This window comes from Marmota marmota, unplaced genomic scaffold (genome assembly GCF_001458135.2).
Source record: "Marmota marmota marmota unplaced genomic scaffold, marMar, whole genome shotgun sequence".
Lineage (NCBI taxonomy): Eukaryota > Metazoa > Chordata > Mammalia > Rodentia > Sciuridae > Marmota > Marmota marmota.
In genome coordinates, this window is record NW_026000229.1 from 4,114,959 (window position 1) to 4,127,759 (window position 12,801).

Here is a 12,801-nt window from a genome sequence, read left to right on the forward strand (position 1 = left end):
AGTCTCCCCCAGGAACCCAGGTGCAAAAGCAACGGGCATCTTCATATTTTTCTTTTTTAATATTCTCAAAGAGAACTTAAGAAACAAACATCTTTAAGCTGATGTCTAAAACTATTCACCATGAATTTAAAGAACTAAGAGATATTTTCTGGCACATTTTAAGCACTTTTTAAAAAGTCATATCACAATTTCTGGGCTGGGGTTGTGGCTCAGCAGCCCTGGGTTTGATCCTTAACACCACATAAAAATAAATAAATTAGTGTATAAAAAAAGTTTTAAACGTTATAATTTTGATTGACTCTAAAGATCAAAATTACTTGATATCCATCATCATCTATAAATACATGCCAGAAATTTCCAACTTTCCTTTTCCTTCTTAAACTCATACTTCCATTTCACCTTTCCTACAGAGCTGTATCCTTTTACATTTGAAATTTCTGTTTAGTACCCTATCAAATTTCTCTACTTAGAATATTTAAGGTTTGCTTCATGTGCTGCAATATAAATCTCTAAGTGTTAAAAAATACTTCTAATTATTTTCATTGTTACAGTTGATCAAAAATATGTAAATAGTAAATATTAAAAGTAAATTTTATTACAAAAAAATTATCTCCTAACTCAATGAATAGGACAGGGCTTCTACCTCCTAATCTGTATTTTTCTGGATGAATAAGGTTATACAAGTAAAACACGGTCACCAACAATTCTATCCTATACTTTTTCGGGAGGGAGAACATTGTTCTTATAAAAGGGTGACAAGGAGTTTTATTAGAATGATGCCCCTCACTTCTTTGAGCTCCTCTGTGACTTAAGAAATGCTACATTCAGATTGGTGGTTCCCTCAGAAGGTTAGGAAGGAAAAGCGGCTTTTGAAGGGCAGGTGGCCAGGGAACCTCTAAGAATCACAGGCCATACTCCACGTCTCCTAGGGTACACAGGGACTTGCTGTAGTGTCTTTCATTCTGCCCTAAATTCATAAATAACACTTACACACCCAGCACTCAGTACCAAAGTAGGAAACAGCAAAGAAATGTCATCAAACACATGAAAGAAACACAACAGTATTTATCTTTCAATCAAGCTAAGTCGTAGGACTTTCAGGGCTCATCTTTTATTTAAAAGGACTGTTTACTTTACTTCCTTTCCCACAAGATATTATTAACACGTGCCAGGGAGCCCAGGGTTTCAGATTCCTTGGTAGGTTTCCTTTAGAATGACACTGAATTTTCCCTCCAGACCTCGTATGTAGATGTCTGGTCAGTGTGCATTAACTTCTTCCTAATGGGAAGGAGGGTGGGAGAAGGCAAGATGGAGCTGTCCTGAATACTGAGGTCAGGGGAAATTCCACTGATAAGTTGATGTCTTATTAGCAGGAAATTACAGAGCCAATCATGCAGATATCAGGGCTGGGGGATTCACAGAGGAAACAGCATTTGCAAAGACCCTTTGCACAGCCTGGTGAGTGAAATGAACAGCAAGAATTCCTATTCCCTGTATCCTTTCACCTGGGAGGAGTGATATCCTGACCTTTCTACACACCTGTGTACACAGCAACCTATACACAGCTGTAGGCCACCATCTGCTCTACCACACCGTTCTAACATACCCCCTGCTCCCCGTAAAGCTGTGAGCTCCTTTATGGCAAAGAAATAAAGCACACATCTCCATGGTGTTCACCTAGTTTTTATTAGCCACAGTTTTGCCTTCTAAGAGATACACAGCTAACAGAGGGCACCCAGTCATCATCTGGGTCCTTCCTGCATGGCTGACTCTTGTTTACCTCGGGGTAGGCCTGGTTTCCTCAAGTACAGAGAGATCCATGGAGGAAAGGCTAGAAAGAACTGAGAGCCCCTTTCTTCCCACACAGAAGAGGCCACAAAAGCCAAATGGCCCACACATCATGGAGAAGAGGCAGAGCCCTAAGCTACCCTGGAGGCCCAGGCACTTGGGGTTCCTTCCCCTGGCGAGGCAGCTGCATTGCTGCCTGCCTGCCCTCCCACAGTGGCCAACCCCTAGCCTGATTGTAAACACTTTTTTTGGTCAATGTTACACATATAATGAAACAGGATGCCTTCAGATTCCTGGGCTGTGAGCTTTGGCTGCTGGGGTGCAATGATCAGGCGAGAACATGGAAGCCAGGTGCTGCCATGCCAGCATACCACCTGTGCTCTCCCTGCAGTTTCACCTCTACCCAGCCCAGCAGGAGCCTATGACCCACAGAGCTGCTCCACCCTGGGAGGTGAGAGTCCCTGGGGCAGGATGCCTCAGCTATGAGCGGACTGCCCTGTTGACAGGTCGTTTTTCTGTGAAGAAGCTTTTCAGCAGCAGCACCTGACTGAAGCTGACCACAAACAGGGCGATAGTCTCCCCAACAGACCAGTAAGAAACTCGGCTATTCAGGTCCTCTGCGCGGGCTCGGTCCTGGGCCTCTCGGAGCCGGTAATGCGTCTGTGAGTCGATCACTGTCTTCAGAGCCTCATGAATGGTCACACAGGCAGACTCCATCTGGGAAGGAAGACAAAAACCATCACATTGATAACCCTGAGACAGGCTGAGTGGAATCCAGCAAACAGCCAAGGCCATCAATATCCACTGAATGCTAACTAGGTGTCTGTGCTAAGGGTTTTACATGGTTTCACTTACTCCTAGGAATAAGCCTGAGGCTCATTCAATAGTCAACAGTCACACTGTTGGTACTGGCAGAGAACTGACCTCACTCCACTGAGTCCTGGGGCTATGCCTGCAAGCACTATCCTCTGTTCTTTTATTGAATCTCCCAGTGCCTTGAAAGACATGATGATCACCCCCACTGTTAGGGAGGGCTGACTGGCTGCTCACCCAGTGTACTGATGAGGAAATTGAAGCTCAAAGAGGCTACATGAATTGTCTCCAAGGTCACCCGGCTAATAAATAGCAGTGTGAACTAGAACAACCATGATGGTCTCTGACTCTACCACTCATTTTGGTATGCAATTGATGCCTCTGCCGCGCGAACAGCACGCTAGCTTCATGCTAGAGGTCCTAAGCATAGAAGTTAACTAGTGAGATCAAAAATAAAGACACATAAACTCAATTTACCTTTTTCTTGCCCAGTTCAGAGACGGCCCTTCCTGGCTCCTGCCTCGAGCCACCTGGTGGGGTAGCGAGGTTTACACAAGAGACTAGCAGGAGAGAGGAAGGAGCACACCAGAGAGTGGCCTTTTATTGGGGAACAAGAAATTCAGGGGAAAATTCCATCCAATGAAGGTCGAGGGGGACAGCATTCCAAGGTCAGGGTCAGTGATTAGTCTCAGGGTCAATGGTCAGTCACACCCCCACACGGATGGGCTCTCACACTTAAAGAAGGTAGGGATAAGTTCTGACACAGCTTCCCGGAATGCCTCACACCCAATCAGGGAGGTGCCCAATCACGTGTGAGAACGGCTTCCCACAGATGCCTACAGTTTTATTATAAACACAAAACACATAAGGAGAAATAACTCTCATGAAAACATGCAAAGATATAAACATACACATATATACACATACGCTCCTACACTACTTCATAATTCCCTGCTAAAATATTCTGTGTGGTACGCAGAACTCTGAAAATGCCCCCACCTAGTACCCCCAATATTCCTAGTTCTGTTCCTAGGAAACTGCAGGTGGATGAGGTATCACTCCTGTGACTATGCTGTTATATGGCACAGTTGTCCTTAAGATGGGAGATTATCCAGTGGCCTGATCTACTCACACAGCCCTTAAAGTAAAGGCTTTCTCCAGCTGGTTGCAGAAAGTGGCAATCACTAAAAGGACCAGAAGACAGACTCAAGTGGCTAAGAGCACAACAGCTGGCAACAAATCAGGGACCTGCACAGAACTGAATCCTGCCCACAACCTGAATGAGTGTGAAAGCAGACACTTCCCCAGAATAAGAGCCTAACCTGACTAACGCCTCCACTTTCATTTTACAGACCTTGAGCAGAGAACAAGCTGAGCTTGCCCAGATTTCCAGCTTCCAGAACTAACAGGTAATAAATGGGCAGGGTATTCATCACTCTATGTTAATTAGTTATTCAGCAGCAGACAACCAATAGGTTATGCTTGCAGAAGAACACGACTTCTTACTCAGAGGCGACCTCGAAAACACCAGCATACACAAAACCTAGAATTTTCTATCCCAACAGTGAGTTCTGTTCATTAAGCATACACAAGATACTTGTTTTAGCTCCTAAACTCCAAAAGCAAACTATTTCTGAAATAGAACATAAGAAGCTAGAGGACACTGAGTCACCATGTAACCTCTCTAAGAACCCTTGTTTCTCTATCATACCAAACATTTCCAGGAGGCAAATGGGAAACTATGGCCAAAAAAATGGTGTTGCCCTTTCTTGCTTCATTGGATATTCTTTACTATGGGCCATTCTAGAAGCTAAACTAGAATACAAATGTTAGAACAAAAGCTCCCCTTCAGCCCTTGCATCTACAGGGCAGCACCTTCTATCCAAGTGGTATCTGGTCCACCTCCCAAAGCTCAGGGTTTCTTCTGCATGTACTCACTGATCCTCTCATCCTGATCCATGGATAAGAAGTGGAGAAATGTCACATGGACAGAAAGGTGATATGGTCCCTATGCATCAGAAGGAACTGGGCAGAGGTAGACTGAGCGCCAGCTCAAGGAACAGGCCCAGTATGTTCAGGGCCTGGCCTGGAATCAGGGTCTGACATGGTGGTGAGGACACGTAGGGAAGAAGTTGTGGCAAGTAGAAACTCACAACAAAGGGCTTCAAAGGTCAAGACTTTATCTGTAGCTCTATGGGCAGAAGAATGGCAGGATGAGAATCCCACGTTCAGAAGATCTACCTCTGGTATTCACGATGTAGAAAGGGGTATATGGGAACCAGTCTGGAAAACACTCAGGTGGCTACAATCCTGATGGCAAGAGAAGATGAGGGCCTCATTAAGGTCACTACATTGGGGAAGAGGGGAAATTTAAGGTCCTGATATGAGAGGACTTAGTAACAAAGGAGATCATTTTTGAAACTTGAGGGAGGGATAGACAGACACACATGGTCATAGCTTGAACGTGTCTATACATGGACATATAACATATACATGCATACACACATACAAAGACTCATGTCTTATTTATAGAAATCCACAGTTTTTGCTCTTAAAGACTTAGAAAGGATTCATTTGGTTCTCCAGGGTAGAAATCCATCCTCCAAGTTTGTTTCTATCATAAATTCACTCAGAAACTCACTGTGTACATTGGACTCTTGACTGGGAGTTCCTTGGACCAGGGTCCTAACTGGGAATTCAGCATACTGGTCCACTATTCTCTTGATACTATTACATTGAGTACCAAGTCTCCAACAGATGCACCTATGGATGCAAACCATATCCAAATCATATCACATCTTTAGGACCTGGCATAAGCACCCCAAAATACCTCAAGTACACCATCAAGAATCACAGATACTTGGAAGCACAAACATGCCACCTCCCCATCTGCTGGGATTTTCCATTAGTGCTAGTCTAAGAGACATCTCTTTAGCTCATTCAAAAACTCCAGTGGGGCAATTCCTCCAGGCTGCTTCTGGGGGAACATGAGACAGCAGCTGCTGGCTAAAGGGGATCTGTGACAATCAAAATAAAAACAGCCTGGTAAGAAGAGTAAAATTCACATTGTGGGAATTCCACCTGCTCTACCCTCCATGTGGGAGCTCCTTCCTTCTCCTGTGGCAGACACATTCCCAGGCAGCTTCCATATTTTCACCTTTGATCTACAGGTCTTTTGAGAGGCCCTCCTCACTCTCTTGGAAGAATTAATGGGTGCCTTCCCTGAGACCCTTCAATCGCAGCTCAGACCACAGAGCTCCAGAGCTTCATGGCTAACTGGTAAAAAAGAACCACATTCCCCGCAGGCCTCCCAACACAGGGACAGGGACAGCATCATCTATTCTAGCACGTCCACCACTGTAAAAGCCCTCTCCCTGAACACACATCCCCTTCAAGGCAGAGGGATCAAGCTACAGAGAAGGAAGGAAATGCCTCCTTTTGAGGCTGGGTAAGAGCAAAGAGGAGGTTCTCAGAGGTAGGAGAAGTCCAAGTCTCTTCGCTGCAAGAGAATCGGACTGTAATTCTCAGGCTCCAGAAAGAACTTCTCTACTGATCTAACCCATTAAGACTTTTCTCTACCAATTTGTTTTTCCACTGGCTCAAAAGTCTTTCACCTCAGACTTACAAAATCTTCCAAATAAAGGCTGTTTCATCAGTGACCAACAGAACTCTCAAGATCAGCAACTGCAAAAGATCTTACACACATACACACTCTCAGCTACATCTTCTAAAGGCATTCATGTGGCCTAGTCAAAGCCAGTGCTGTCCAGTGGAACTTTCTATGTGTGGCCACTAGCCACTTGTGACTACTTATTATTATATGTTGTTATAGTACAAATGAGGATGTGACTTTTTCAATTTTAATTTATTTAAATAGCCAAATGTAGATAGTGGCTACTATATTGCTTAAGGATGTGCAGCCTATAGGATTTGATGAGTGTGACCAAAGCCACATAACACATGGCCACCCTGAAGGGCAACCCAGAAGGTTACATGCCTCCTTGGAGATTCAATACACCCTGGCTTTGGTTCTTGAATAAGTACAACTATAGGTGGTTATTCCTGTCTTACAGGTTTCCCTGGCCTTGACATTCAGTCAATTTGACAAATATTTGGTGAGTATTTTTTTGGTGCCATGCCTCTTGAACTGAGGATACAAAGGTAAATACCAGGGTCCTGGCCCTCAGGAAGTCCCCAGCCTGCATACAACAGTCAAAGAGGTGCTTAAATAGCAGGAAGGAAGACTGATGGAGGAGGGTGGGGTCAGATAATAATTACACTTGAGAGCCATGGGGTACACAGGTGACTATCCTCCAAAAATATCACTACCTCTTTTCCTCAGTGGGGAGTTGTTACTAAGAGGTGACTGCCCACCCAGGACTGAACTTGCCAGCCCTCCTTTCATACAGATTTGCCCCACAACCAGTGGGACACAAGCAGAAGTGGATCTTTCTGATTTTGGTGGCTAGAAGCAGAGGGCCCCAAAGCCCCAGGGAAGCCAGAAAGATGAGGAAAAAGAAAGAACCTGGATTCCTAACTCACATCAAGGAGGAGAACTCCCATTAGCCTTCTCTAGATTATCATGAGAATGAACTTCTATTATGTTAAGGCACTGACATTTGAAATATATCTGCTCAGCAGCTGTTAGCCTCACTAATACACCAACAAAGTAGGACTTTGTTCTTTATGATACAGGCACATCATATAAGCAAAGGCACATAACATAGGTACTTCAAAAGAGGCATTGCATGAAAGAAAGTCTGAGTGGAAATGAGGTAGATGCAGGAATGTCAGATACTGTAGGGATCTGGTTAAAGAACAGAAAGGAAGATCAGACGGAGCACACGGGATCTTTTAGTGCTAGACGGTGACTCTGCCCATTAGCCAAAACAGTGACAGAAGAGGAGGAACATGCTAACCCTGGATCTGTCATTGTTGATGTCACTCACCTGGGTGAGAGCTGTGACTTTGTTCCCCATGTCTGGGAGAATGGGGGGCTCATCACCCACTTGGAAGTCAAAGTACACAGTCTTGTGAGAGAAGGTAGAAAACTCGTTACTGAAGCAAAACTGATAAACGCCTTTGACCTCGGCTTGGTACGTGAAGCTATCATATTGCTTCTTGGTTTCCTTGTAGATGATGTTCCCCAGGGGGTCCTCCACATAGCAGTCAACATCGTAGTGGCCTCCAGTGATGACCTAACAACCACAAAAAAGTCTGCCGTTACCAGAGGGGCAGCCAACACTTACCAAATGCTGACCACAGAGTGACCAGACTCTACCAACATTTCTGTCATTTAATCATCACAACCTCTGAGGCAAGTGCTATGGCACTTCCCATTTTGCTGAAACTGAGAAAGGTTAAGTCAATTGGTCATAGTTACTCTGCTTGAAAGTGCCAGGGCCGATATCCAGGTCTGCCTAACTCCAAAGCTTTCGCTCTGTAGTACAGGCCTAGTTTTTCCCATTTTGCAGAAGAAATTGAAGGTCCCAGGTTAAATAAATTGCCTAAGGTGACACACAAAAATGAGGTAGACCTGGAATTTGACCTGATAGTTGTTGCCACCATCTCCCAAATACTTAAGCACTGCACTATTCTGCAGCATGAATGAATACACCCCTGGATAACTGCTCTTCATAGCTTGGGGCTGATAAGGCTTTCAGCTTTCAGAAATCAGGAGGAAGATAAAGGAAAGGATGCCCGAGAAATTGTCTCAAGGCAACTGGATGCCACTGTTTATCTTTGTTCAATCCCAAGATGGAGAAAGTGACTTCTTTAGATCACTGCCACTCATTAACTGTTTGAACCTGGGCAAGTTACTATTTAAGGACATGTCTTCATCTGTAAAAGAGAGATAAGAGTAGTGCCAACCTCATAAGATCATGGTAAAGATACCATGAGGTAGCACATCTAAAGTGCTTAGCATTGCAGGGGTAGCTCAGTGGTAGAGCACATATCTAGCATGTACAAGGCCCTGGGTTCCATCTCCAGAACTTCAAATAATAATAATAATAATTATATATACATACATACGTATATATGTACATTTGTGTATATATGTATTATATGTATGGGTATGTGTTGTGCATGTATATATAGTGATTAGCACAATATCTGACATACAGCACAGGCCCCAAGAAGCCCATTACAGGACAACCCTCAGATTGCATATTGGCCCACTGAAGGTGATGATGCCTTTAAGCCATCCTGGGGTAAGAACAGATGCTGTATGTATTGCACTGCTTTGCTCTTCCAGGAAAAGACAGAAACACCCCCCACCACCACCACACACACACACACACACACACACACACACACACACACACACTCATACCAAGCATGTGCCATTCTTGGCTTGCTGAATGGATCTACTAACGTTTAATAATGTTATCACTGCTGAAGTGCAAGCAGAAAGCAAATAATGACTAAAGCATTCATAGAATCTGAGTGTTGGAGGAGGAAGACACCTTTCCTTCTACACACAAGAAAAGTAAGATCCAACTACAGACAAAATCACACAGGTAATTGATGGTTGTGACCATGGTTGGTCAAAGCCTCCATCTGCTTCCAAACTTAACATGTTTCTTTGTTCAGATAAAAGCTACTGCAGCTGTTCAGCATGTTTGTGTGAAGCAGTAAGCATCCTATTGCTGGGTGTTTAAACCCAAACCAGACACTCCTTAATAGGGGATTCCTGCCCTGGCAGAGACCAGATGACTTCTCAGTCCCCTCCAGTCACACAATTATCTTTTATGCTGTTTTGTTACTGTGCTTTGTTAGGATAGACATACACAATTTGATGTTGTCCACAAAGATATGAAAACAGACAAATCTATCACATATAAATTGTCCCACACAAGTCTCCTTCAGTGCTTCTAACTACAGAAGGGCCAGTCAATAGTTTGCCCCATTCCTGCTGCCTGTGCCACCTCACTTCTGGCATGTGGCCCCTCATCCCTGCAACCATAGATCTATCTGCTCACTAAACCTTGGAGGCAGACCCCTCACTCAAGTTGATCCCAGCACCTGTGAGCCACAAGATCTCTTAATAGAGACAGGAGAGCAGGAGCTGGCTTTTCTGAGCCACATGGTATGAGCCAAATTGTACAGCTACACCAATATCCTGGTGAACGCTGCCATGGCTCAAAGCCCACGCTGAGACCTTTCCAAAGCCCTCCTTCTCACTTGTGCAACGCTTACCCTGACCCCAACTTTAAACGCTAGACTGACACAACTATGAACCCACTTCCTCTCCCTGCCATTTCTAGTATCTGCAGGGACCAGGCGGTCCAAAGTAACCTGGGGCAGACTGGCCAGGTGATTAGTACTGGCGTTCATTAGAGTAGAAGGAGCCTGAGAAAGCCGTTTGCCAACCCTACAGAAGCAGGATCCGCATCTGGACCTCTCCATGCTGGGCACCTGCGGCGCTGATGACCTCCCCTGCCAGCCCGGTTGGTCTAGGGTGGGCTCTGACTGATCCAAACCTTCCTATTCACGAGGAAGTCAACTGGTCCGGAGTGATTCCCACCCGCTGCAGCCTCTTTGGCTAATTCCGGTCACTCTAGTCAGGGTGCGACAGTGCCCATTTGAGACCTGGAAGCTGGAGGGAGCAGGGCGTGCTGCCAGGAGCCGGCCTCACCTGGTAATCCAGGGAAAACTTTACGCCCTGCTCCACCTCCTCGTGGAAGCACTGCTTGGCGTTGTCCGGCAGCTCGAAGGTGAGTTCGGAGCCCCGCAGCCGCTCGGCCCGGAGCAGGAGCAACAGCAGAAGCAAGGCGGAGCGCGGGGCCGCGCTGCCCATGATGCTGTGGGTCCTGTCCGCAGGGCTGCTGCTCCGATGCTGCCGCTGCGAGGACCCGGGAGGACGAGCTAGGATAGACGTGGCACCAGTAACTCGCAGCGCTTCCGGGAGGGCAAGCGACCAGGGGACGCGGGCATCCCAGTGCGCAGCCGCGTTCGGGATGGGCTGGGCCCTTTCCTCCCGCTGCGCGTGCGCGCTGGGTAGACGGGAAAGGGAGCATCTCTTGCTCTCTCTCCCGTCCCCCGTAAGGGCGCAAGTCGCACTTCCCTCGTGCCCCGAGCCTGTATCACAGCCCAGGGGAGGCGGACGCCACTCCCCAGCAGGTTCCTCTCTCTAGTTTTTCTGCATGTCAGAACACCCTCCTGGGGGGCAAGCGGCCCACGCTCTGCTGCTGCCACCACAGCACGGAATCCGTGGGCTTTGACTCCGTAGGACTCTGCTTTTGACTGTCACTTGTCTCCCGCTTTTCTCCAGAAATCACTTTCCGGTTGCCCAGAAGTAACATACACACAGTGGTTAGGAGGAGGGGTAGATGAAGGAGGATAAGAGACCGCTTGGAACCCCTTTAACACTCTTTTCTTCATTCCCATCCATTTTCCCAGAAAGTGTCCGAGGGGGTGAGGGCGGGAAAGTAAGTAAAAACCCATCTTACACCTTCTCAGGAGAAAACATTTGCTCACGCTCAAATGGTCTCAAGAAAATTCAAGTAAAGCCTCAGCGATTTCAGATATGTTTTGGCTATTAGGACTGATTAAAAATTCTTTTCGTGCATAATTGTCCCCCAACTCCAGGTCTTTGAATTTTCAAAATCCCTGAAAGAAATAGAGTGATTTACTGACATCCGTGACTGATGTAAGAATTTTTATGTAATTATAATTATAGGATTCTATCTGGTTTTATATTCACTGTAATCCCATAAATCAAGGAGAAATGACACATGGTGATATTGCTGCTCACTAAGGAATTTTTTCAAGAGAACATTATTTAATGTGTGTCTTGATTTCAGCAAAGAATTGCCCATGTATACCTCCACATGGATAAAACTGAAATGCACTGCCACTGGGTACATTTGAGCCTGGGTTAAAGATCTAGTGTACAAAAGAGCAATCTGTAGGCTGTGAAAAAGCATTCGCACGTGCTATGATTAATAATACTATGTACCTGCTGTATGCTAGACTTGGAAGAGGTGTTCATTGGTGTGCCTTGGAGTTCCTTCCCTGCCTCTGTCATATTTAACATTATATTTTCGTACCTTATAGAAAACACGGAAATAATAATCACCCAATCTAGATATATCAAGAGGAGGAGAAAAATAACAGATATAAGATCATGATTTCTTTGGCCAGCTGGAGTGCTAGGCTAAGACTAACAAAAAGAAATTCATCCAGATTAAATATTAAGTCCTTTGTTTGATTTCCAAGAAAACAGCTGCTTAAGTTCAAAAAAGGGCAACCTGACTTCACAGCTGCTCAACTTAGAGCAAGAAGAGTTATAATCAGCAGCAAGCTGAATGCAAGACAAGGGGAATGCCTGAACTAAAAAAAGGAACCCTGACTTGGGCTGGGTGAATAAAAGAGCAGCATTGTTTTGGCAGCCATTGTGTAGAAGGTATTATTACTGAAAGTGACTGACCCACCTTAACAGGCAGTGATCAGATGGCATCTATTGTACTATTTCAGGAGAGTCATTAACAAAATAAAGGTAACTAATGATAGGAAGACAATTGGAAGGAGACCAATATAATAAATTTGTCAGGATGGCTTCTCAAAAGAGGTGAAGTCAAAGGAAAAGGATTTAACCTGGAAAAGTAAAATTAATGATGAGAGAGCATTTGCTTTAAAAGATTTACATAACTGCAATCCTAACAGCTACCATTTTTTTGGCACTAACAATGTACCCATCACAGTGCCACCTACTTATACAGTTCACAGACTTTATATTAATTAATCCTTACTAGCAGCCATGCCAAAAAGAAGTATTTTTTTTTCCATTTAACAAGGCAGAAACAGAAGCTCGGAGGTTTAATTAAATAACATATCTGTCTCTGTTAGTTTTCGCTGTGCTTCAGTGGCTTAAACAAGCGATGATTTATACTTTCTCATGATTGTGTGGATTAGCTGGGCAGTTCCTCAGCTTCAGGTATTTTTTCCTGGGTTTAATAATGCAGCTGCATTCAGGTAGGAGGTCATATGGGCTGGGAACTCCAAGATGGTCCCACTGGCATGTCTGGCAGCAAACACAGGGCTTTGGCTGGGGCTCCTCCTTTCTCCTCTAAGTATCCACCCACCTGTAATAGGCTAGATTACTTCCATACAAGATGGGTTCAAGGAAGCATCCCAAGAGGACCCAGGCAAAGCCAGCAAGGGCCCCTAAGACCTAAGTTTTAGAACTTTTCCAGA

The 12,801-nt window shown here is 45.1% G+C and overlaps 1 protein-coding gene across 1 annotated transcript; it reads right to left on the minus strand.

Annotated features, from left to right (window-relative positions):
- Positions 1-1,667: 1,667 nt before the first annotated feature.
- Tmed3 (transmembrane p24 trafficking protein 3) lies at positions 1,668-10,538 on the minus strand. Its single transcript, XM_015480347.2, has 3 exons — positions 10,241-10,538; positions 7,551-7,799; positions 1,668-2,505 (listed from the first exon to the last, which is right to left on the minus strand). Exons 1-3 carry the CDS (start codon positions 10,400-10,402, stop codon positions 2,269-2,271), a joined length of 648 nt encoding a protein of 215 aa, XP_015335833.1. The 5' UTR covers positions 10,403-10,538; the 3' UTR covers positions 1,668-2,268.
- Between the last annotated feature and the right edge of the window lie 2,263 nt (positions 10,539-12,801).